This window comes from Mauremys mutica, chromosome 8 (assembly GCF_020497125.1).
Source record: "Mauremys mutica isolate MM-2020 ecotype Southern chromosome 8, ASM2049712v1, whole genome shotgun sequence".
NCBI lineage: Eukaryota > Metazoa > Chordata > Testudines > Geoemydidae > Mauremys > Mauremys mutica.
Genome location: NC_059079.1, coordinates 96,673,145 through 96,697,208, shown reverse-complemented (window position 1 = coordinate 96,697,208; position 24,064 = coordinate 96,673,145). Strand labels below are relative to the sequence as shown.

The 24,064-nt window shown below is 43.3% G+C and overlaps 1 protein-coding gene across 3 annotated transcripts in view; it reads left to right on the top strand.

Moving 5' to 3' along the window:
* Window positions 1-23,790, top strand: part of PDLIM4 (PDZ and LIM domain 4) — a 94,150-nt gene extending 70,360 nt beyond the window's left edge. Inside the window, exons 4-7 of one of the 3 annotated variants that reach the window (XM_045027930.1) lie at window positions 4,765-4,943; window positions 9,433-9,560; window positions 16,392-16,512; window positions 18,319-23,790. In XM_045027930.1, coding sequence (XP_044883865.1) covers window positions 4,765-4,943; window positions 9,433-9,560; window positions 16,392-16,512; window positions 18,319-18,523 — 633 coding nt within the window. In that variant the 3' untranslated portion in view covers window positions 18,524-23,790. Of the gene's footprint in view, window positions 1-4,764; window positions 4,944-9,402; window positions 9,561-16,391; window positions 16,513-18,318 lie in introns of all 3 variants that reach the window. The other 2 variants (XM_045027929.1, XM_045027928.1) reach the window with 2 other exon arrangements.
* The last annotated feature ends 274 nt before the right edge of the window (window positions 23,791-24,064 follow it).

Sequence of the window (24,064 nt, the reverse complement as noted above, 5' to 3'; positions counted from 1 at the left end):
TGCAGTGAATATGCAATCAAGAAGTTCAGTCCCCTTTGAGAAGACAGGAATCTGGAGAGAGCATTACAGTAGAAGGGCCTACTGGGGTGAGTCAGCAGGAAATGAGATAGCAGTCTGCAAGGGTTTTTCCAAATCTTTATAACTAGGAATGCAAACAAAGCAAAGGCATCTGGAGAAAAACAAAAATCCTTCTCAGTGTGGAATTCAAGGAGACTTCAGCACCTGGGCACAGAGCCCTGCCTTCTCGCAGGCATTCCCCTAGCCAGCCTCTTATAGCCCCTCTCCTGAACCCCACCAAAGGGGTCAGTTCCCATTCTGGCAACGGAATAAGTGGCCAGATATTCAAGAGCTCAGCACGTTGGTGCTCAGCTGTTCTGCAAATCTGGCCATAAATGCCATGATGGGACCTGTAGGGTGCCAAGCTCTTCTGGAAGTCTGGCCCCATTTGCGGGTGCTGAACACTTGAGAATCCGACCCTGAGCTCTTTGGGGAAAAAAAGAGTGCTCAGGTCTCCAGTTAGCCTTTGCTTACTAGGGACATGGTATTCCCCTTCACTCTGCGACTTGCCCAAACCAGACGCTACAGATTTCAGTCAGAGCGGTATTGGACCTTTAGGCAATGTGTTTGTCCTTGGTTTCAAGAAGCTCAAAAAATTGGTATGATTTTTAAAGTAAAACCAGCTGGCGTTTGGTTTCTTTCTGGGGTACCAGGCGTGGGATCTGTGCTGGAATCCTGTCTGGAACGGACCTGCTTCATTTTAACCTGAGCCGAAATAGTGTCATGGAGGTGCAGGCTAGGACTGTTAGGGAGCAGCATGGAGCCATTAAGGACCTGCACCTCCCTACTTAGAGTGACCCTCTTCAGCTGGCCACAAAACCACAGCAAGGGACATCATTGCTTGTCAAATGGCCTCACAAACATTTATGCTTGTCACCAAACTGATACCACTCCACACAGAAATGTTTCCAAGACTGCACTGCCTAACTGGGCGTAGTTGGGGAGGCCCCCACACGACTGAATAAATCTGCGTCCCACACTGAATTTCTATGCACTTTGGAGAGTGTCAAAGCAATATTTTTTAGCTTTTTAAGACACATTTGCTGTTGATTTACACATTGTTTTGTTCAACAGAAATGAATGCCTGACAGTTTACAAACTGCCTCGGATTAAAGGAGCCCCAGGAGATCATGCTTTCTAGGCCCACATTAAAGTGCATTTTATTCCAGAAATGGATTACGATCCCATGTTACCTTAATGGTGAAGGCCCCAATCATCCCTTGTATGGAAAAAAGGACAAGATGGGGGGAGGAAAACAAATGCTAGAAACCCTGTGGGGTCAACCCAGGAAAGTTTTTCCTTTGCATCTTCCAACCAAGAAGGAGAAGGATCCTAAACCTGCACAAAAGGTAACGAGGATCCTTCTCCAGCTCCTCTCTGTGGTTGCTTGGGTGCCATCAGGAGCTGTGCCATTGAAGGGCCCCTCCCTCTGTACCCGCACCCAAGGGAGAAGGGTTACGGTGGCTGGGAGAAGATAATGTTGCTTGAACAAGAATTAACCCCCAGGCAGATTTTCTTTTGAGAATCCTTAAATTTAGATGAGTTTGCAGTCTAGCCTGGTTTCACTGCCTCCAGCGCGCCCCATCACGATCGGCAGAACGCTGACTACTCACTGTGTACCTACAGCGGGGCGGGGATGGAGTGAGAGCATGCACAAGGTCAGTGGCATAATGCTCTCAGATAACTTGCACTCTTCTCCAAAGCAGATACACTCTACTCCATAGTAAAGGGAAACATGCAGCCCAAATAATTTAAATCCAAATTCTCCCCATGGACACACATGTTGTATTTGTGTTGGCTTCTCTGGGAGCTGCACATGCATCTGTCAGGGGAGAGTTTGGCCCATAATTCTGAGTGGCTCATCCATGTAAAACAGAAGTGTCAAACCTCAGTCATGACCCAGACTAGCCTCTGTCTGTTGCTCTGTGGTTTCTTCATCTGACTCAGGAAAGGGTAGCATTCAATTTCCTTGGAGTGAAATGCAATTTCAGACCTATTTGACATAGACATTTACAGGATTGGCTTCCAAAGAACCGATGGCTTTTTACTAAAAATGATTTACCATCTGGCCAATTTACACTATTGCTTTCCCTCAAACATTTATGGCCTTCCTTTTCCCCTCTGGGGCATGGTAGAAAGTATTTGCTTTATTTCCCTTAAAATAATACTGTAAATCTGGGAATTGGGAACTGTGGCCTGATGGGTTATGGGTTGGTTGTTTTTTTTAAAGAATCATTCGGGTGAAAAAAACTGAAATATTATTCCCAGCAGAGAAATTATTTTTTAACAGATAATTTGATCTAATATGTTGGAAGCAATTATTTCCCCCATATGTCTCTGAAATAGCATTACAAAGAATGCTCTAGTTTTGCGACTACTTAAGCACGTGAGTAACTTCATGCATACATATAGTCTCAGTGAGTCCAATGGGACTGTTCACATACATAGTTACTCACGTGCTTAGGTGGTTCCAGGATCAGACCCTATATCCCCAATCTTGCCTACTCAGGCAAAAATCCCACTGATATTGTTAAGAGTTTTGCCTGAGGAAGAATTTCAGGATTGGATGCTAAAAACCTTGCCTCTTGCTGGGTCTGTTTTTATTTTTCTTACCAATTAATTTTTACTATACTTGGACATAAAATTATTTCATTCTATATGCCAGTGATAAACTTTTGTTTCCAATTAGCATTTATTGAATGATTTCAGTCAAAAGTAAACCTGGTAATAGAACCCAAACTGTGCACTCCATTACTTGGTCACAATGTGGTTTTTCTCCTTAGCTTTTCACAAGCCTTAAATATACAAGAATGTTAAAAACTGAGGGCCAGATCCTCAGCTGGTATAAATCAACGTAGCTCCTGGAGCCCAGCCCAGAATACATTACAATTAAAATGTCTCTCATGTAAATATCTATTCTTCCATCGGTACAGACATGAACCTGACTAGCACAAATGGAACTAACAAGCACAGGGCAAGTGGAAGAGTACTGCCCTTTGGTTTTCAGCTGCTTTACCCTGCTTTTGATAATTGGATATGAAATAACCTATCTTCCCTTGTCAATATACCACGGTTCTTCTTTCTGCTGATAGCTCGCCAAGCAGGATATTAAAAAGGAGATAAAACATGGGTACAGCTTGGTTGGTAGGGAGCACCTCTAGCAGTAAATGTTACTTCTGATGTGTTTTGTACCTTCTGGTGTGCACAGGATCAAATATTTTTCAGTGGGTTTTACAGCCTTTGTTAATATTTTGTATAGCTTGTGATAGACCCAGGCCAGTTGGGAAGAGCAGAGTAGTAGAAGGGAGATATACTGGCCACTGGATAAGCAGTTTTCTGTTCCCTGACTGACCAGAGCAGGGGCTGCTCCAGGCTAATGAGAACACCTGACTCCAATTAACCTGCTAAGAGTCAGGTGAGGCTGTTAAGCACCTGACTCTAATTAAGGCTCCTCTGATGCTATAAAAGGGCTCGTTCCAGTCAGGCCAAAGGGAGCCAGAGGAGAGGAAGTGTGTGCAAGGAACTGGGAGCAAGAGGCGTGCAAGAAGCTGAGAGTGAGTAGGCAGACTGCTGGAGGACTGAGAAGTACAAGCATTATCAGACATCAGGAGGAAGGTTCGGTGGTGAGGATAAAGAAGGTGTTGGGAGGAGGCCATGGGGAAGTAGCCCAGGGAGTTGTAGCTGTCGCGCAACTGTACCAGGAGACACTCTAGACAGCTGCAGTCCACAGGGCCCTGGGCTGGAACCCAGAGTAGAGGTTGCCCCAGGTTCCCCCCCAAACCTCCCAACTCCTGATCAAACACAGGAGGAATTGACCTGGACTGTGGCTTCTACCAGAGGGGAAAGTCTATGAGCTGTTTCCTGATCCACAGGGTGAATCTGCAAGGCGAGCAAATCTGCCAATAAGCACAGGACCCACCAAGGTAGAGGAGAAACTTTGTCACAAGCTGAAATAACATGAAAACTAGTCTTTTTACAATGCTTCAGTTCCTGTTTGGTGGAAATACGACAAAGAGACCAGATCCTCCATCATTTTGGCCCTGCAAAATGTTAATTTTCACTCAGGCACTAAAAAGCCAGCAAAAAATGTAAATATAGATACCAAGTTATTAGCTTGAGATAAATTCTGATCCCCTTAGTCACTTCAAGTAACACCTGACTTCAAGAGCAGTCCCATTCAAATGAATTAAACTATTTGTGGAGTAAGGTGTTATTCAAGGTGAGAAAGGGTGTCAGGATCTGGCCCTTTATTTGGGCTCTTGTGTAACCTGAATACATAGCCCAGGGGTCTGATTCTGATCTTGCTTGCACCAGTGTGAATCAGGAGTAAATCGGAACAGTGCACAACTGTATTGTGAAATGGTATAACTGAAATGTGAATCATGCCCCTTTTTCTTCCTTCACAGGACAGATAAATATTGATCATATGGGGGAAATGAAAAAATTGCACAATAATTAGCAATGGCTGAATATTGAGAAACAGTCAAGCTTATTTAATTACAGACTAATGAAAGCTGTACAGGTTCACCAAGATCTAATTATGGGTCAGAAGTGAATTTCCTTTTTCCTGGTGAATTTCTTTCTCTTCCTCTGCTTATTTACACACAACAAATGAAATGCTATTATAGGCTGCGAAGAATAGCCGGAGTGGCTGTTTAGTACTAGGAGCCACGTATCTCACCGTTTTCTGTTTCTTCTTTCGTTTAGGATAATGGGCCCACTCAGAGCCGAAGACCAGTGCCCTATGCTCCCGGAGGGAGCCCCACTGACAACAAACAGATGTTGAACTTACAGTACAATAATCCAACGCGACTCTATCCAAATAACAATGTCGAATCCAGTTTGCCAGCACAGATGAGTGGGCTCCATATTACTTCGCCACACAGGTGTGAGAAAAGCTCTGATCGTATGATTATATTGCTAACAGTTAATGATGGAAATTGACATTTTTAAATAGCAATTTATATAAAGTGCTTTGCGGGGGGAGGGTGTACATAACAGGTCCCCCCTCCATGCCGTGTCCGTAAAGGATAGAAGTCTGGTACAGCACAGATAGGGTGCACTGGCTTTTGAGCTCTGCAGGTTCCTGGTCTAATGTTGAATGTGCCAGTGAAGATGTCAGCCATCCCACATTCATGGGGAACCTGGGTTCTTGGAGCTAACGGTTCAAGTTTCTAATCAAAATGCCATATGGGAGCAGCAGTCAGTGTTTGTTTATTTTACGTAGGTATATGCCGTGTGTGGCTGATGTTCGTTTGTTTGGCCCTTATTGTACTCAGTACAATACATAAACATGTTATACCAAAGTAGCTCCATATTTATTATTATTTGTATTATCATAGAGCCCAGGAGCCCCTCATGCACCAGAACCCCATTATGCTAAACACAACTAAACGGCTTTGCTACAGCAAAAGTTCTCTTCATGCAGTTTAGCTTATGTTGACATAACATATTAGTATTTTGGAAGAATGACTGATTGGTGCCATCACATAACTGAACTACAACACAACCAGTGATGGTCTATAAGCAAGGATGGCTTGGTACTTGCATCTTTCTCTGTAGTCAGTAAAACAGGTCAATAATCTGTACGTTTGAACATTCTGACTGGCCGTTTTCTTAAACAGAAGTTTCCTACTTGGTAAAACCACATTTTTGTCTGAAAATGGTGTACCTGTTATGCTTCCAAGTAACACCTAAATTAACTATAACGGACAGATATTGGCAGTAAAAATGATTTTCTCTATATTTTTTAAGTTTATTTTGTACATTTGACAACACGCTGTGTACAGTCATTCTCAAAGTTTCCTCCATATCATCAGTTACTCAGTTTTTCCTTTGATGGAGAAAACCCTTATGTACATGAACCAGGGTAAATATTTTCAAAGGCATCTTTAAAAAATCAGAACATGCTATTTAATGGGGTTCTGTCAGCAACTGTTATTTTTTTAAGTATTCAATTTAAAAAAAAAAATCCAAGTTGACAGTTGCCCTTCAAGTGTGGATTTCAAATGGGTCAGAGACTCTGGATTTTTGTAACCACCTCTGTTAACTTCTGCAGATTCTCCACAGGTGGAGGCGGGCATGTTACTCTGTGCTCATTAGAAAGGACCAAGGCCAGTTTCAGCAAAATGCTTCTTAGACCAATCAAGGGTAACACCCATGAAAGTCTGTGGGCCAACTTCAGTGGTGCCAGTTACACAAATTGTAATTTACACATGTTGTAATGTCAATGGCCAAATGGCATAAATTGCACCAATTAGGCATTCAGTAGATGCACAAATAACATGTAACTGAGTGTTTGGGGGACAGAAGGGATGTGTGTAGGAGGACAAACAATTAACAGGAAGCTGTGAAATAAAAGCAAGATCTCCCCCACTCTACCTATCCCCACACAATTCCCAATTTACCTGTAGGATGCCAAGCTGGTGTGAATATCAGGTTGGCTGAAGTTGTTTTGCCTGTCCACTTAATGCCAAAACTAGTACATTTTACTCTAGTTCATCAATTGCAGCCAGCCTGACTGACACCCATTGCATAACTTATCCCATCATTTATATCACTACTGAATTTGGAACTTGCCTGATTCAGATCCTTTTACTGCTAATGGAACTGGATAGGTAGCAGTCACCAGATGAGATCCCAATGTGGGAAGATGCTAATGATCCTGAGTTAGTCATAAACTTCAGTATCTTGTTTTAAGGAAGTGTTTGTCCACCAGACACTTATCAAAGGTTTTTGCCCCGTAGAGGCTATGATTGCTGTTGTACAGTGACTAGTCTTCCAAGTGAAGCCTTGGAGCAGATTTGGGGATTATGGTTTTCATACAAAACTAAGTCCAATAAATTGAGACATCTATAAATCTAGGTCAGTGCAGCTGTTTGGCAGGCTGTGGTATATTAGTGCTTATAGAAAATCAAACACTTTTCTAGCCACACACAGCTCAGATGAATAGCTGAAACTTTGATGCAGCCCAGCTTGCAGACTGGAGTATCTTCATTTGAGGCTGTTGGCAATTTATGTCATACATTAGTTCTGAACTAGGAAAAATGCCCATATTAATTCCCAACGGTGAAGAAGCTTTTTCAGATTGTGGAGTACTGTGTGTCTGTACTAATTCACACCTGGGGGACTTAATGGGCCAAATTCTGCCCTCTGTTACACTTGTACAGCCTCCTTGACATTAATGATGCTGAAGTTGTTGAGATGGCACAGGAATCACTGAGAGCAGAATGTGGCTTTGTATACCTTGGCTAAAAACAGGGAGATTAGCTTTAATGATGAGTCAGTGCATTTGTGCTTGATGTTGAACGCATTCATAGGTTCAGAACTGGGTCATGAACTCAGTCTTTTCCAAGTATGGGATTTGCCTGGATTTGATAAAAGACAAGTTTACTCCCTAGTTGAAAACGCATGACTTGACGGATGACAGCACTATAACAAGGTAGTTAGGGAACTTCAGACATACAGAAAGGACTCTAGAGCTACTGGCACAGAATCTACAGAGTCAGGTTCAAGTTACCGGTGGTAGATGCTGCAACAACTTGCAGTCCCATGTGCACTCAACGATTCTCAGCAGCAACAGCTCAGCTCGCTGACTCAAGATTTCATGGTCATCACAATCTTCAGGGAATTATGCATAGATTACTTCGTGGCTTGCATAATTTTTTCCCTAGACCAGGCTTCCCTATAGGCAGAAAAACATTGCGGGAGGAAAGGGAGTTTAATTGAATCTCTGTGAAAATAAACTAGAATGTAATGCATGGATGAAAAGGTTTAATCAAATGCAGACTTGTTTGGTGACACACAGAACACCCAGAGCAGCTTGCAAAACCTTAAACCCCATAGAGTATGTGGTACGCCCTTCCCTAATTAGTTGTGGATCTTGTTCCTCTACTGTGTATAATGGCATCTCCATCCTTGGTGACCAATCCAGTCCTGCCACTGCTGACTTGATGAAGAGATCACTAACTGCCCATTAGAATGTTAGAAAATCAAGTCCCGCTTGTCTGATCTTGCAAGTTCAGCTTTGAGTTCCTACATTACCCACCAACAAGTGCACATTCCAAACAGAAGTTGGGCACAGCAGGAATCTAAGATCCAGATTACTTCCAGAAAATGCACTGTTGAAAGTGAATTTTGTTTGATTTATGTACTGGCATGAATGCAATGCTGGTGGAGACAGTGACTCAGATGATGAGTAAGATGTGTTCTGCTGTTTGACGGGGATTAAGAGCTCTGGCTATTTTTACTGTTTTTATAAAGACATTGACGTGCATGGCACTTTACAGACAAGCAAGACAAAGTCTTTGCCCCTAGGTGCTATAATATGCTATCAGGCCCCAGTTCAACAAAAGCATTTAAACATATGCTTAAGACCTTCTCTGTTCAACAGTATGCGTAAGCATTTGCTAAAGTCTCTTTGAAGTCAGTGGAACATAAGCATGTCCTTTTAGAGCTTTGCTGTATTAGGATGGATTGTTGAATCAGGGCCTTCATTACTATACATTGTTTGTTTCAGTTGCACCCAATATTGTGCCAGGTGCTTTGAACACAGACAGACAATCCCCTGCCCCAAAGAATTTACAATCTAAAGAGACAATGTGGGATCAAAGAACATGGGGGAGAATGTGATAAAATAGGAAGTTTGGAGGGTGTTTCATCAATTTGTTTAGTGGTCATTTTTGTGGGCCTAGTGGTTTTTTGTTTTTATTTTTTAACACTTGGACTTTCTGGGACAAATACCATTGGCCTTTTCAATGCAGAATTATCCAGAAGGAAACTGGATTAGAAAGGTGCGTTCACTGGAGATAACATCATATCCACAGGAGCTGTAGCTGGCAACAACAAAAAAATACCCCGGATGTCAGGTCATTTAACGATGGATGGGTGGCTTCCATAGCACTGAGTCATTAATTTAATGAATTTTTTCAGTACATTCCATGTGTGGCACAGTAAATTGACGAAGCTTTTTAGCAGCTGCCCTTTTTCTAAGACTCTTGGTAACTGGTCAATCCTTAGTTCTATTGCACAATAGAAGAGCAAGCAACATACTAGTTTATCTTTCATGGTTTGCATGTTTGTTTCCCTAGAGAAAACTTTGCTGTAGGCAAAAAACATGGGAATGGGGGATTTAAATAAACCTCTGTGAAAATAAACGTGGATATAATTTATGGGTGAAAAAGTTTAATGAAATGCAGACTTGTTTGGGGAAGCACAGAACATTTGGGCTTGCTCATAAAACTTCCAACCCCATGGAGTTCACACATCCCTAGTTAGCTGGGAATCTTGTTCCACCCCTGAATGCAATAACTGCTTACTATCTGACATTGCTTTGCTTTTAAATAGTGCTGACCCTTTAAAACCTCTCCCAAGAAGCAGAAATAGAATTGACATGGAATCAGATGTGTACAAGATGCTCCAGGATTACGAAAAGCCAGCTTCGGAGCCTAAGCAGTCTGGATCATTCCGGTATTTGCAGGGCATGTTAGAAGCCGGAGAGAATGGTAAGGAAAACAGCGTCTCAGATTGTTTGTACATACGGAGTTTTCCAAAGGGTCCCCCGAGCCTCCTAATTCTTATGGTCTTCTAAGTCAGTTTGTTACCTATGAATATAATATGCCCTACAAAAGGGAAAACCTACATGTTTCAACACCTTCTCTTTTTCTCATGATACAGTCAATAGGTCAGATGCTCTTCGCAGCAATGCTGGAGCAGTCCTGTTGACTTCAATGAGGTTGTGCTGGTATAACAGGAAGAATTATTTGTTTTTATGATCCAAAGATACACGTTAAAAGCCCTTCCAAGCTTGGAACGTCAGTGCTTTGATACTAAGGTGACTGCTCCCAACAGAGTTAGCTGTATGGTGCTCATTCATCAGAGCAGGCCAGTTCCTGGCTTTACGATACTGAGCAGGTTGTGGTACAGTGCAACAGGAATGGCTGGGAGAATTTCTGCTGACTTTTCCAGAATTATGCTGGGGAGCGTACAAAGTGCCACTCTTTGAACCTCAGCAGAGTGTAGTCACACATCCCCCTGCAGCTGTACCCAGATATTCTGATGAGGGGGGACAGGATAGGATGCCATGACACTCTCTGCCCATCTACCGCAAGAGTTGGCTCCACTGCTCGCTGCCTGTTACTGTAGTATCCGCACACCTCACAATCTTTAGTGTATTTGTCCTCTTAACACCCTTTTGATGCAGGGAAATGCTATTATTCCCATTTTACAGATGGGGAACTGAGGCTCAGAGAGGTTAAGTGACTTGCCTTGGGTCACACAGGGATTTGAACCCTGCTCTGCCAAGTTATGGGCCAAGCCTTAACCACTGGACCTCTCTTTCATCATCCTTCCTAGATATGTCAGGGGGCTAACCCCACCAGACAGCCCCCCCACAAGCTGTGGCAGAGGCACAGGTGTGGAAGGTCTTTTTACATTGTCTCTTTCATGTTGCACACATGGGCTGGGACAGCTGAAGTCTGCCCCTCAATTGGTATGATGCAGTGACACTGATCTTGAGTATGTGGAAAGAAACGTATTGAACTTGAGAACAAAACCACAGCCTTGCTTTCATCCAGCCCAGTTTGGTGTGTCTGGACCACTTGAAAGAGATTAGTGCTTGAGGCAGAGCTGTAGACTTCTACGTAAAGCATGTGGTGTGTGACTGGGCAGGAATGTCTTTGGTTCAGTACTGGGATACTTCAAAGACTGGATTTTGACTCTCCCACTTGCACAAGCTCTCAAACAGGATTAGCAACCTCCTCTTCACTTCCATTGTTCACACATGCTCCTGGCACTTTGGTTCCACCGGCCACAACCACTTCAGCAACTAACCCGGCCAGCAACCTTCATCTGCTTTCATTGCTTATGTGGATGCTGGGAAATGAGATTGTGACAGTGTGCAAAGGCATTACCTGGTCACTGGCAAACCTCTGCTCAGATTCTCCCTGTTGTTGTACAAGTGCGCATACATTGGCTGCTTGCCTGTGGAAGGATTAGACTCCACACTCTGGGCTGAGCCACATCATCCCTTGAGAAAAAGACCTGGCTGACTGCCTCTGTGTAATTCTCTACTGAATCATTTCACAGGCCTGGAAAGCACTTTGAAAGGAAACTCGGAAACTGACTGTTCTGGTTCCTGTTGTTTTCAATCTCGCCTCCTTTGTGCTGAGACTTGGAATGACTGGACATGCAAACACCTCTCCAGCAATAAATGCCCCAGTGGCGGTTTCAAACCGGGTACCTGAACACACAGCCCAGATTAGCAGCTGTGTGCTTACTGCATCCAAACTAAGACTTTGGGCATCCTGTGGCAGGTGTCCAGGTTCTCAGGTTAGATGCACACTGCAGTTGTTTTCCTAGGAGTATCATACTGATATTATATTTTAGAAACGATTGGGGGCATAATTAATAGAATATCAGTTGCCTATTTAAATAAATGTACGCAGTGTTGTTGTAGCCATGTTGGTCCCAGGATATTAGAGAAACAGGGTGGGTGAGGTAATATCTTTTAGTGGACCAACTTCTGCTGGTGAGACAGACAAGCTTTTGAGCTTACGCACAACTCTTCTTCAGGTGCTGAAGACCTGAAGGATTGCTCTGTGTAAGCTCAAAAGCTTGTTTTTTCTCACCCACAGAAGGCCCAATAAAAGATATTACCTCGCCCACCTTTTCTATTTAAATAAATGGCATTTACATGTCTCAGTTATACTCACAGTCCTGCAGCCAGCTTCCTATAGAATGTAACAAAGCCCATATTTTAGCTGAATGTTGTCCACTCATCTCCAACCATACAAAAATCATGAGCCAGACTGCAAAAATTATGAGATTGTCTTAAAAAGCCACAAGATTTTAAACAATAAATGTTTTGTTCACTTTGTGAGTTTTGGGCCTTTAGGGTTTAAATTTTCAGGCTTGCCTCAGCAAAAAGACTGATATTCCCACATGATTCAAGGAGCTGGGACTTTAAGGAAAAACAACAATTGCAAGGCTTGGGATAAAATGGCCAGAGTTGGTAACACAGCTTTGTTGTGCCTCAGTTTCCCTGTGCGTAAAATTACTGAGAATATTTTCCTACCCCAGTAGGCTATTGCGAGACTTAATTCATGACGAGCAGTATCTTGTACCCACTGAAATCAGTGACACAACTTCCACTGGTGAGCAGGATTGGGCCCAAATGTTTGCAAAGCCATTTGAGAGTTGAAGAAAAGAGGTGCTACAGAGTGGCCCAATGTTATTTGGTGTTTGGGCTGGCAGTCTCTCCGCCCGCCACATTGTGGCCATAGTTGGCTGGAACAGAACAGTTTTCTGCACCCCGCCATCCCAAAGTACTGCCCACTGTGTCCGTATCACCAAGTCCAGGTCTGGCAGGCAGACAATTCTGGGTTCTGTCGAATATCACCGCCTTGCTTTACAGTCATTGGGTTACTGCCAGTCCCCTGCTGTAGGCAAGTGGCTCTGAGGGAGCTTGTGGGAGCCCTAAAAACATCATCTGTGCACTCTAGGTGGCACTGCTCCCCCACACTCACAGTGTGACCTGGTGTCCTCCAAGACATGGAAGAACGTGTGGCCATGAGTGTTACAGATCCCAAAGGCCAGGCCTGGGTGCATGCAGGAGGCCTGAGAATAAGCTATGATCTTTGGGGAAATCAGCTTTCAACCCTAGCAGCCATTTACATTTCTTAAGCTATGTTCGCAAGGAGAAGGGCCAATAACTTACTTTTGGAAAAGCGCGAAATATGAGATTAGCCGTGGGACTCCTAGGCATAGATGCTCTATTCCATTCTAGGCTGGCAGGGCAAATGCATGATTAGCTGGCAGTAACAGCCGGATCCGATTGTGCCTTTGGGTCTTTTGACAGTGCACAACTGTACGTACCCAAGAACCTCATTATTAGGAAGAAGCGAGTAGAAAGTGCTGGAGTTGAAGTTGGAGTAAATAACTATTGTCTCCTCCCCTTCTTCCATCCTCTCATGATGAGACGTAACTAGCACAGTGGAGCTTTGTTTTTACAAGATTTTAATAGGGTATCTTAAAAGGGCAACACTATTTAAAAAGATTTTTTGAAGAACTGCCCCTACCCTCCCACATGGAGTTTATTGCAATGCCAACCTCTGGTAACATAGCAGCACAGTGTTGTCAGAGTCTGGAATTACAAAACTGATGAAAGATACCAACCAAAAGGTCAGGAAGCTGGAGAGTTCAGATCTTGATTCTAGGCCAATACCATCCTTTTTTCTCCCTTACTTTAGACCTGGTTCTGGTCTCCTAGTGATTTTTATATGAGACTGGTGAATCCCTGACCAGTTTTGCAGCCACAAACTCAGGCCAGGAGCATTGATTGTTAAGTTACTGGGGTTCATTTTGTAAAGGATAAAAAAGGAAATACTCTCTTCTGAAGAGACTCTGTCAGCATAAAACACATAGATAATTACAAATAAAACATTTTAAAATCTGAATGTATTTTTCTTAATTTAAGCTTCTTTTGCATTTCACTCAGCTTGGATGATGGAAATAGACCAATCCCTTTCACTTTGGGGTAAATTATTTCTCTTCTGGGTTCTGGTGCACTAGGGAAATGTTATTGTATTGGGGAGTCTCCGTACTAGAGATTCCATTTAAGAGATTTAGTTTTATTTTTGTGTTTTAAATGATGCAAATTTTTTAAATTCGTATCAGGATTCTTCAAATCTTCCTTTCCCCTTTTTTAAAACTAAATACAAAAAAGAAGAAATATACGTTTCGGGTTCAAGACTAGTGTTCAGTGTCCCTTTAAAGGCAGGATCTTCATAATCTTAGAAAACCTGGTATTTCACATGAAGGACTTGGGGATATGGAAAATTTTCCTGCCAGAAGCAGTATTTTTTCTTTATGATGATTGGCCTCACACTGTGCCTCTAATAAGAAGTGTTTCCTGCTGGGAATCTGACAGGATTGGTAAAGAAACCTAACAGTTGCCTCAATGGGTGCCCTTCAACCATGAAAGATGAGCTCTAACCACAAAGCATAGACAAGAATGTTTAGTTAAAGTTAGTAGCTGCCTAGCTGAGGAACATAAATTGTTGTGGGGCTCTGTGCCTGCAGAAACAGAGGGAAAGGACCTAGCATTCTGGTGAGAGTTTCGAAGGTCCTGCCTTGTTTTAAAATATCTCTCTCCCTCTCTCCCCACCTCTGTCAAAGTTATCCAAGTTCCCTAGCTTAGGAACAGGAGCAGCTTCAGGCGTAAGGAGGGTGATATTTTAAAAGCTGGCAAATGAATATATGAATAGCTCAAATACAGCATCTCTCAGTCTGTGAGGTCTGACCTTGTGCGCGATTGTGTCAGTCCATGCTCAACAGAAAATCTCAGCAAACGAGTTCTGCTTGAGTCCAACCAAGCGCACTGGAGGCCTCTTGGGCTTAACAGTCTCAGTGGGTTGCTTGGGCAGTCAGTCACACACAGAGCGAGGGGCTGTCTTATTCCAAGTCTTCTGAAAACATTAACATTGTGTTTTACTTGTAGGGGGCTGGGAGGATCTTTGGTTTTCATGATCTTAGTTGTTTGACTGTAAAATCATGAGCACTATCATGCTTTGGCTCAGTGTTAATGGCTAAGACTCTGTCACTGTGCAAATACAGAGAAATGATTAGAAGGCCTTCCCAAAAAAACGCCCTGACTTTGGGAGGGAGACAGTTTTGTGGGCCCTTTGCTCACCTCTTAATTCTATAATTGAATAGCCTCCTCTACATTAACTGCAAACGGTTTCTATAAGGATAAAAGTACAGTCATGCTGGTAACTGCTGGAGCTGAAATGCACTGATCTGTCTTTCTGTGTTGAAAGCAAAGCAAGCAAAGCAAGTTGTCCTACGTGTTGCGTCTTTATTCTGAAAGGGAAGAGGAGGCGCTTCTCTCATCCCCAGATCATTTGGGAAAATGAATTCTGAGCAAAAAGAAAGGGACGCACCACTGAGGAATGCAAGTCAGAAATATACTGTGTGAATCTGTTTGTAACAATAGGGCCAAGTTCAATAAACAGCCTGGAAGAATGATACCCTGGTTGATTAAAAATGCTAAGAATTAACTTTTATATACACAGAATTTTTTTAAGCTGTAGTAGGCACTTTCGGGCAGAAACAAAGCTATTAAAGCTCCAAAGTAGCTGTTTGGTGAGTACTTACTCCTATTCAGCACAGCTTATAAGCACATGCTAAAGTCCCATGGAGGTCGATGAAATTTAAGCATGTGCCTAAAATTAAGCATATGCTTAAAGTTCTTTGCTGAATGGGGGCTTGGATGAGCATATTCAAAATTGCAGCTGTGATCTGGTGGGCGACAGGGGATTCTGGAAAACCTCGCAGTTAGTCGTGTACATTGTTAAGTTTTACAGTTTTTGGCAATATGTATCCGTGTGAGTGAGTGTATACATTATGTATAAACATTCACTATATGCATATTCTCTCTCTCTGTCTGTCTGTCTGTCTGTCTGTGTGTGTGTGGTGTGTGTGTGTGTGTGTGTGTGTGTGTGCATATATATATATATATACACACGCACACACACACACACACACACACTCAAATGCTCATATATGAGAGAGAGTGCCAGTCACTCTGCATAAAGCTTTCATTGCTTCCTTTTAGTTTGGCTGGTTTCCGGTGTAAAACAAAACTTAATGCCAAGAAAAAAGTCAGCTTCTAACATGCTGTTTTACTTTTTGCTTTAAGCTCACAGTTGTAATAAAACAAATAAATCTCCTAAGAAGAAAAATGCACTTAACTGTGTTATTGTTTGGTTTCTTTCTTTTTTTGGTTTGCCCTGTGCTCCAAAAGGTTTTAATCATCTTCTTCTCTTTGAGTGGTCATGGTTATAAAAAAACAATGCATCTAATCTCACTCAGATAGAACCCACTCCATCTGTTCTGCTCTCCTATGATTTCATGAGTGTGCTTCTCTCTCCCCATCTCTGCCTCTTAGCTCCCCAAAAAACCTGTCAAACAAATTCAGCCCTGGTCTGTTTAGATTGATGGGGTCTGTTTAGATCATTGAGGATGTACGAGTAGATGGTGATGTGGTAATCAATGGTTATATTACAGCCATTTCATGGCTGCCATTCTGAGCAATTAGTTACTTAACCCTCTGGCTTCATTATGATGCACAGTGGATTTATGTGAGGCCTATCAGTGTCCTGTGAACTTAAATGCTGAACTTGGTAAATGGTCCCACCATTTTCTTTGTTACGCAAATTGCAAGAAGAGTTTTCTGTTGCAATACGTATATCGTGTTTTCTCGGGCAGAATCATCACATCTGTCCTCTAAAATAGAGGTCAGCTTTAAATCTGTGTCTTTTCAAAACTCTTGGCAGGTGAAAAACTCGACCGACTGACTGGCCCAAGAAACATCAAATCTCCAGTATCAAAACTTGGTGGTGCCATGTCTGGATTGCAGATGCTTCCTGAGTGCACCAGATGTGGAAATGGGATTGTGTAAGTACATGATCTCTCCATAGCATTAGATGTCAATAACACCATGCAATGGAACAGGACAATTAACTATTCACAAGACCTCTGTTGTGGTATTCATCTAATAGAAGTGGCTCTATTAATATTTACAGCAAAGTCCTCCAAGTCTTCATATTTCTTGCCAGCCAGACCTTACACAAGATATAAAATTGGAATAAGGTGACATTCCCCAGTACAGTTTGGGTTGCCTTTTCAAGATGCAAAACAAATCTGACCAGTACAGTGACGTATCAATGATTTCTAATGAAGCATATGATTTTACCATGTTTATTGTAATAAACTGGCCTTATGCATGTGAATGGCCCCAGAAATTATTACAGCCCTTTATTATCCCCCAACAAATTCATTTGGCTCAAGTGGAAGAGGCCAGTGTTTTTCATGCTGAAGGTGCTGGGTTCAGTCCTAGTAGATGACTGCAGAGTCTGTAGGGCTTTGTCTGCTTGACTAGCCGTGCGGTGGTGGGTGGTTTGGGGGTGTTTTTTTGAGAAAGCTCCCACTGTCGCAATGCTGTATGCAGAATACAGGCATTTTTACCAACACGTCATTTAGAGCGAGTCCAGGCGGGGCTTGCTGACAACATGGTAAAAGTTCCTGTGCACTGTCCGCGTTCATGTTTCCATCCTTGCTATCACGGGGGGAGTGCAATGGTGGGAGATCTCCCATAACTAGCTCATGAAGATCGTCATTTTATTACATTCGCATGTGAAAGGGCTAATGTTTTAGCCTAAGGGGATGGCTCCCTGCTCTCACAGACTGGTCTCCTTGCCATCATCCTGGCTGAATGTAGATACTCCAGACCAGTGGTTCTCAGCCTGCAGCCCGCAATGGTAAATAGGTTGAGAACCATTGCTCCTGACCCAGCGTCATGCCAAGGCATGGGGTAAGGAATTCAGGCTGTTAGGCAGCAACCCACGAGATAGGAAATGGCTTACCATGCACATCCCCTTCAAGTCCAATCCTGGAAGGTGCCAAGTGTCTGGGTGTACAGAACATGAAGGAGACATGATCCCTAAACAGACAGACAACAGCCAACAAGGCAGAGGAGGCAATATCTTTATTACAGAAGCTTACTAACATAAGTTGGTCCAGTAAAAGATATTACCTCACCCACTTGGGCCCTTGAGGGGTGGGGGTGGAGGGACAGCCTAATGCTGATAGGATTTGAGAAAGGAATGGGTTTTCAAGGAAGAATGTACAGGAGCAGATGCAGAAGTGCCACAGTGGGATGGGAAGGGTGTCCCAGGCAAAGGTAACCATGTGAGAGGTGCTGTGGAGACAGGCATGGGAGAAGGAAGCAAAGAGGAGGACCAGGTTGAGAGGTGTGGGTGGGGCAAAAAGGAGCTGGAGGGACTATGATGGAGAGGAGAGTTGAGCAGCACCTTGAAGCTGAGGAGAACTCAATACAGAAGGCAGTAAGGAGCCAGTCCAGGGCTTCGGGCACTGACGTTAACAGGGATTTTGCTACTGACATCAGTGGGAGCAGGATTGGTCCCTTGAAGGAGAGGTCAAAATAATCAAAGCAATGGCTGACGGAGGGAATTTTCACAGTGGGATTTTAGATGGCCAGCAGGGGGAGCAAAGCGGGTGTTAGAGACCGAGGCAGAAGAGGTTGCTGGGGTCAAATGATACCTTTAAAATGCCACTAAATGCCATTTACGTTCATGTTTCTTTGCTATGCTGGGCAGTGGAACAAACTGCTCCAGAGTGCGCTCGCTGTTGCTTTTGACATCAGCTTGGTGTGTAATCTGCCTTCTCTCCTACACTCAACAGAGGGACCATTGTCAAAGCTCGGGACAAGCTCTACCACCCAGAATGTTTCATGTGCAATGACTGTGGCCTAAACCTGAAGCAGAGGGGATATTTCTTCATCGAGGAGCAGCTGTACTGCGAAACGCACGCAAAGGAAAGGGTTAAGCCCCCCGAAGGATATGATGTTGTCGCTGTTTATCCAAACGCAAAAGTCGAACTTGTCTAAGTGCATACTCTATTCCTGGAGAGGTCAAAAGGCAACTCGCCCACCCACACGCACGCCGCTAGTTTTAAAATATGTCAGTAATCAACTCCGATTACTAGCGTCTCAGTAAAATGCCTATTCAGAGATAAAGCGGTTTACATTAGGGATCTCAAGGGGATGGTGTTGAAAGCATATGAACAGATTTTTTCCTTCCTTTTGACGCTCTGCTTTTGGGTTGTTGTGCTGGGGAGGGGGTTAAATAAGTTCTGCCATGGCCTTGTCCAAGATCTGTGTAAATATTGATTAATGTTCTACTATGTTTCATATAAAACCAGTATTCTTTTTTTTCTCTTCATTTTAAAATGTAAGGAAAACATTTTAAAAGCTCAAAGGAAATAAGGCACTTTAACAAGAGAAACTAACTTTTATTGCATTGCTTTAGATCCATACCTTTCAGTAACACATTGAGACCATGTGGAAGCTATGTTCCTGCAATGCAGCACGGTGGTGGGGTGGAGAGAGTTTCAGACAAGATCTGATATTAAGCAGAGATGACTGCCCTGGGCAAAAATGATTTTTTTAAAAAGTAGCCGAGGTGAAATTCACTAGTTACATTACATGGCATTGACCTGATCTGCAGACCTGATTCAGGTTTCAATCAAAAAGGCACTTTGCCCCTACATTCTGCTATAACAGTGGTTCTCAAACTTTTGTACTGGTTACCCCTTTCACATAGCAAGCCTCTGAGTGCAACCCCCCTTATAAATTAAAAATACTTTCTAATATATTTAACACCATTATAAATTCTGGAGGCTGACAACCCCCCATGTAATAACCTCACAACCTCCGCGGGGTCCCGACCCCCAGTTTGAGAACCCCTGTGCTATAAGGTTTGCTTTTCTTTTTCCTTATAATTCCTGGAATTCTCTGGTATCTAATGCTTGGGACCCTGAAATAGTACTGGGGCTGCCTGGGTGATTCCTGAACTGGTCTTCAGCTCCTAAGTTTGACTGCCTTGTTCTTCCCCCGGCAAAGGGTATCTATGTTTTTGTTCATCATAGGCCTGATCCAGCTTTTGCTGTTTTCAGTGGCCCCTAGAATTGTACAGCAGCTCTTAAAACTACCTGCCATGCTGGCTCTCTGTGGAACCAATAGCAAAATCCATCAAGAACGTAGAAAGTTACATCAGAACTGGTAAATGCAGCTACTCTTCCTGGCCTAGAGTGAGTGGGATCAGATTTGGACCCACTGATGCTCAGTGCAAACCCAAGCCATTAACAAGGTTTGGTTTCCTTTTCGTTTTGGGGAAACGTTTGGTTTTATTGGGAGAGATGTTTTGTTCTGGTGTTTGGAGGATTTTATTTTCCTCGGGCATCCTGCTGGAACGGCATCTGACATCCAGTACTGGCTGAACGTTGGGCCATTTTGTAAGCTGTGAGCTGAGATTTGGCTGCTTGATTGCCACTCCTGCTAATGGAAGCCATGTGGCCAATTTCCCCCATGCACCGCTTTGGAAACCTTATCCCTGCATTACCAGGACATTAAAAATAAGAAGCCTGGAAACATTTTTCTTTTAGAAAGGTCATGTTTGCTGCTGCTGATCTCTCCCATTGGAAGAGGCAGTAGGATGCAGTTGCCACAATAACCATCATATACTAGGCAGCTCATGAGATTAGTCCACCCTTATGAATTGAATTTGCACTTCAGAGAGAGGTAGAGTGCATTCCACTGAAAACTGGTGGACTGTAGTTCCCCCAACTCCCTTTGGGATCAGTGGGGGTTGGAGACACTCAGCTTGCTGGAATAGCCGACCTTTGAACCGTAGACGTGGTTTAAAAACAGAACGGAAAACAAATCACCTTTTTTCTGTGTCAGAAAGCCGAACGTTGAACTGCATGTTGCTAGGGTTACCGTATCCTGGTTATAGTTCTGGTCTTTTTCTTAGCAGTTAAAGAGATCAACAGTAACTCTTGAGAAACACAAGACCTCCCCACGGCATTCCACGCAGCTCCTAGTAAAACATTCAGGGCAAACATTCAGTTCCGTTCCAGGCAGATCATAGGTTTTGATCACTCTCCAGAAAAGAATGTGTTGTGGTTTGAATTGGACAGTCTAGGACAGGATTATTTATCAATATCAAAAAGAGTTACTATCTGATGGGGGGTGTTATTTCTGCCTAGGAGCAGTAGCCCCGTTCCCCTACTCCAGCCCATTAGTGCCAGGGCCAGCTCCAGCTTTTTTGTCGCCCCAAGCAGTGAAGCGAAAAAAAAAAAGATAAAGCCGCTCGGCGGCACTTCAGTGGCAGCTCAAAGAGGAAGAGAGGGACTGAGGGACCTGCCACTGAATTGCCGCCGAAAACCCGGATGTGCCACCCCTTTCCATTGGCCACCCCAAGCACCTGCTTCCTTCGCTGGTGCCTGGAGCCGGCCCTGCTTAGTGCAGAGAATTGTGAGGAAAGCAAAACATGGCTCTCTGATACACAGCTGCCTCTTCTGGGCAGGCACAAAACAGTATAGAGGCCTGCCCCTCTCTCCTGTTGCTTTTCCCTAATAGGTGTCTGAGAAATGGGGTCTCAGAAGGTCAGAAAAAAAGATCTGTTGGCTAGTGCTAGGCATAGAAGTCACCTGTAGAAATCGTCCTTCCTATGGCTGCTCATCACACGGTGACACAGAGAGGCTGTGAGGGTTTGAGTGGCATATTCGTTATTTTGTTTGAAGCTATGCTGGATCACAGGAGGGAGGTTTGCCTGCCAGAAATGGGACACCTAGTTAACCGTGTACTGGTGAAACCGGTTGCTGGCATAGTGCTGGTATTCAAGGTTTCCTAGTGCTGAATGTGCTGTAGTATTGGCAGGCTGCATGAGAAGCCAGGGTCAGGAAATCCTGAGTCCAGGTGCCACAAATCTGGCTGCTACTGTTCATGTATGTCTAACTCAGTTGCAGGAATTCTTCTGGTGGCAGGGTGAGGGCATTTCTCAGTGTGAGAGTGTGAGGGTCATTCCAGCTGACAGCAGCATGTCCATTCTTGCTTTTGTTTCATGCATTCAGGGGATCAGTGATTTACAGCGGTGCTAGCGGAAGTGAGAGCCTAATAGCACGGCTTAAAGCTTGACGTTTTGGTAAATAAGGGCTGGCTCTTTTATTTTTTTCTTCAGTTATGCAGTTTAATCCTGACCAACAATGCATCTTCCATGCTTGGCCTGAACTTCCCCCAAACAAAAGTTACCCATCCCGCAGAATGGAGCAGTAGTTTTATAATGTGGTTTAGAGAGTAGCTTGTTTTCGCTTGTGATCTGTTCAGGATTTGAACCCAGTGTTCGTCCCAAGAGACAAAAGGCTATGGCATTGATGCACTGTCCCTTAGCCCCATGTGTTTCTCCTGGTAATGGAAAATACCTTTCCCCCTTTTATATCCTGTGCTCACCATCAAAACCTGCATCAAGTCTGTAAATCCATCCACATCCTGGTTTGCAACTCTCTTCAGTGAGGAGCGGCTTTAATTATTAAGGTACAGGTAACATACGGGGGTTCTGTCACATAGCTGAGTGTAAGTCTCCCCTTACATCTGCTTAGTCTTTCTTAAGGGATGGGACCATCTGAACATTGATACTTTGGACAACAGTAAATGATTAGCTGTACTGCTAAACTCCTAATCAAGTATAAAATATTATTGCACTGTGTTTGCCTGCCACTAGTGGAAGCTTATTACTTTGCAATTGTTATACACATTCATTTGTACTTAGTTTATTAACCTCGTACATTACTGAGCCCGGCTTAATTGGTTATAATATGTTTTGTGAAGTGGGCGCCTGCCTTACCTGGTTTTGGGGTTGTGCTCGGGTATTTACGTGCTGATGTATCATCGCTGACAATTGGTCTCTTTGCGCTTCCTCTATAAATGTTGCTTGTGGCTCATTTCCTCTAGCTTTACTGCTCCACTTAAAAGTTCATGCTCATTTTCTCATGTGCCCGTTAGCTAATTGTCTGCTTAATGAGAAATCATGGTAGTCCAGGACTAGGAGTCAAGAGATATGGGGTGTGCTGCCAGTCGTGCCTGGGGCAAGTTACTTAACCCTGCTCTCTGCCTCGGTTTCCCCATGTGTAAAATGAGTGTAAGACTTCTTCATATGGCTGTTGTGAAGCTGAGTTCATGTTGTCAAGCACCTTGACATACTCAGATGGAAGGTGTCCTTTTAATCATGAAGTATATTTTTAATCAAACACCAAGATTTAAGATTGTAAAGGCGTTTTCCCCTATTGTAAGTGCCCTCTCTCGGAAAGCCATTGCGTAATAGCAGCTATGGGACACAAGCATGTGTCCCCATTGGATTGGCTTGAGTCGAAACAGACACTTTACATCCTCCTGGTTCCCACAGAGAAATAAATAGTCAAACATCCTCTTTAGGCCCTTACCCATTTTCTCATTATTAAAATATTTGTGGCAACAAAGAATGATAGTTAATGCCTGATGGGCACGTGTAATAATAATCATATGGGGACCTGGCAGGAAGTCAGAAGCATAGTGACGTAGAGCAGAACATGGACGTTTCTGAACAAACGGGATTGAGTGCAGAGTTGACTGGGCAGGAGGAAGTGTTACTACGAGACTGGCCTACCTACCTTATCCAAATGTATTGTTGTGAGAACGAGGTATGTGTCAGGTTGAGCCATCTACCACTTTCCAGCACCTCTGTCTCCTGTTCAGCCCCATTTGGAAGGCGGTTTTTCACACTGCAGGTGTCCAGCATACTCTTCACATGTGTTCTAACACTAACATGAGGCACCGCCTTAGACATTCATAAATTGCTTCATTACCCTTGTGTTTGAATGTATAAATCAAGCAAACGATTCACTTAGGCATACTCAGTGGTCTCGTTTAGCTGTTATATAAATAACTGCTGGCAAGATCTGACCTTAGGGATTCAAACTTACCTCTCTTTTCATTTGAAAATAAGTTCCCACAAATCAAAATTTCCATACACTTGTCTCATGGCCACTCTTTCTTATGAGTAATCAACTCATTTGCTCCCTTGAGTAGCTTAAAAATGGAGCCACCTCACACAATAATATCCTGTGGTAAATTAGTTCCTGGACTGATTCCAGTTTGCTTACATTATTTGTCTCATAACAAATGACTAAAACCAGACTGCTGTTCTACCTGCCGTACCAGGCTAGTGACAAGAATGAACTTTGTAAATACTGCAAGTGTCTGTTAACTCTATTATTTAACTCTGTAAAGCATTTGGGGGAGAGCGTTTGTATGAAATACAAAATAAAGTTGTACTGTCAGTTTCCTGTCTCTCATTCTTTATCGTTGGGTTGTTAGTTTATCAAGCAATGAAGCTCCCTGTTGTCCCATTAGGGCATGCAAAGTGTGTGCATGTTGTTTCCACAATGTCCAAACGCAGGTGATTACAGGGTATGCCATTATATAAACAGAAGATACATGTTCTCAGTGCAGATTTCCTTTGGGAAATAATGTTATTGTGTTTGCAGTGTTGTTGTAGTCGAGTTGCTCCCATGATATTAGAGAGACAAAGTGGGCGAGGTAATATCTTTTACT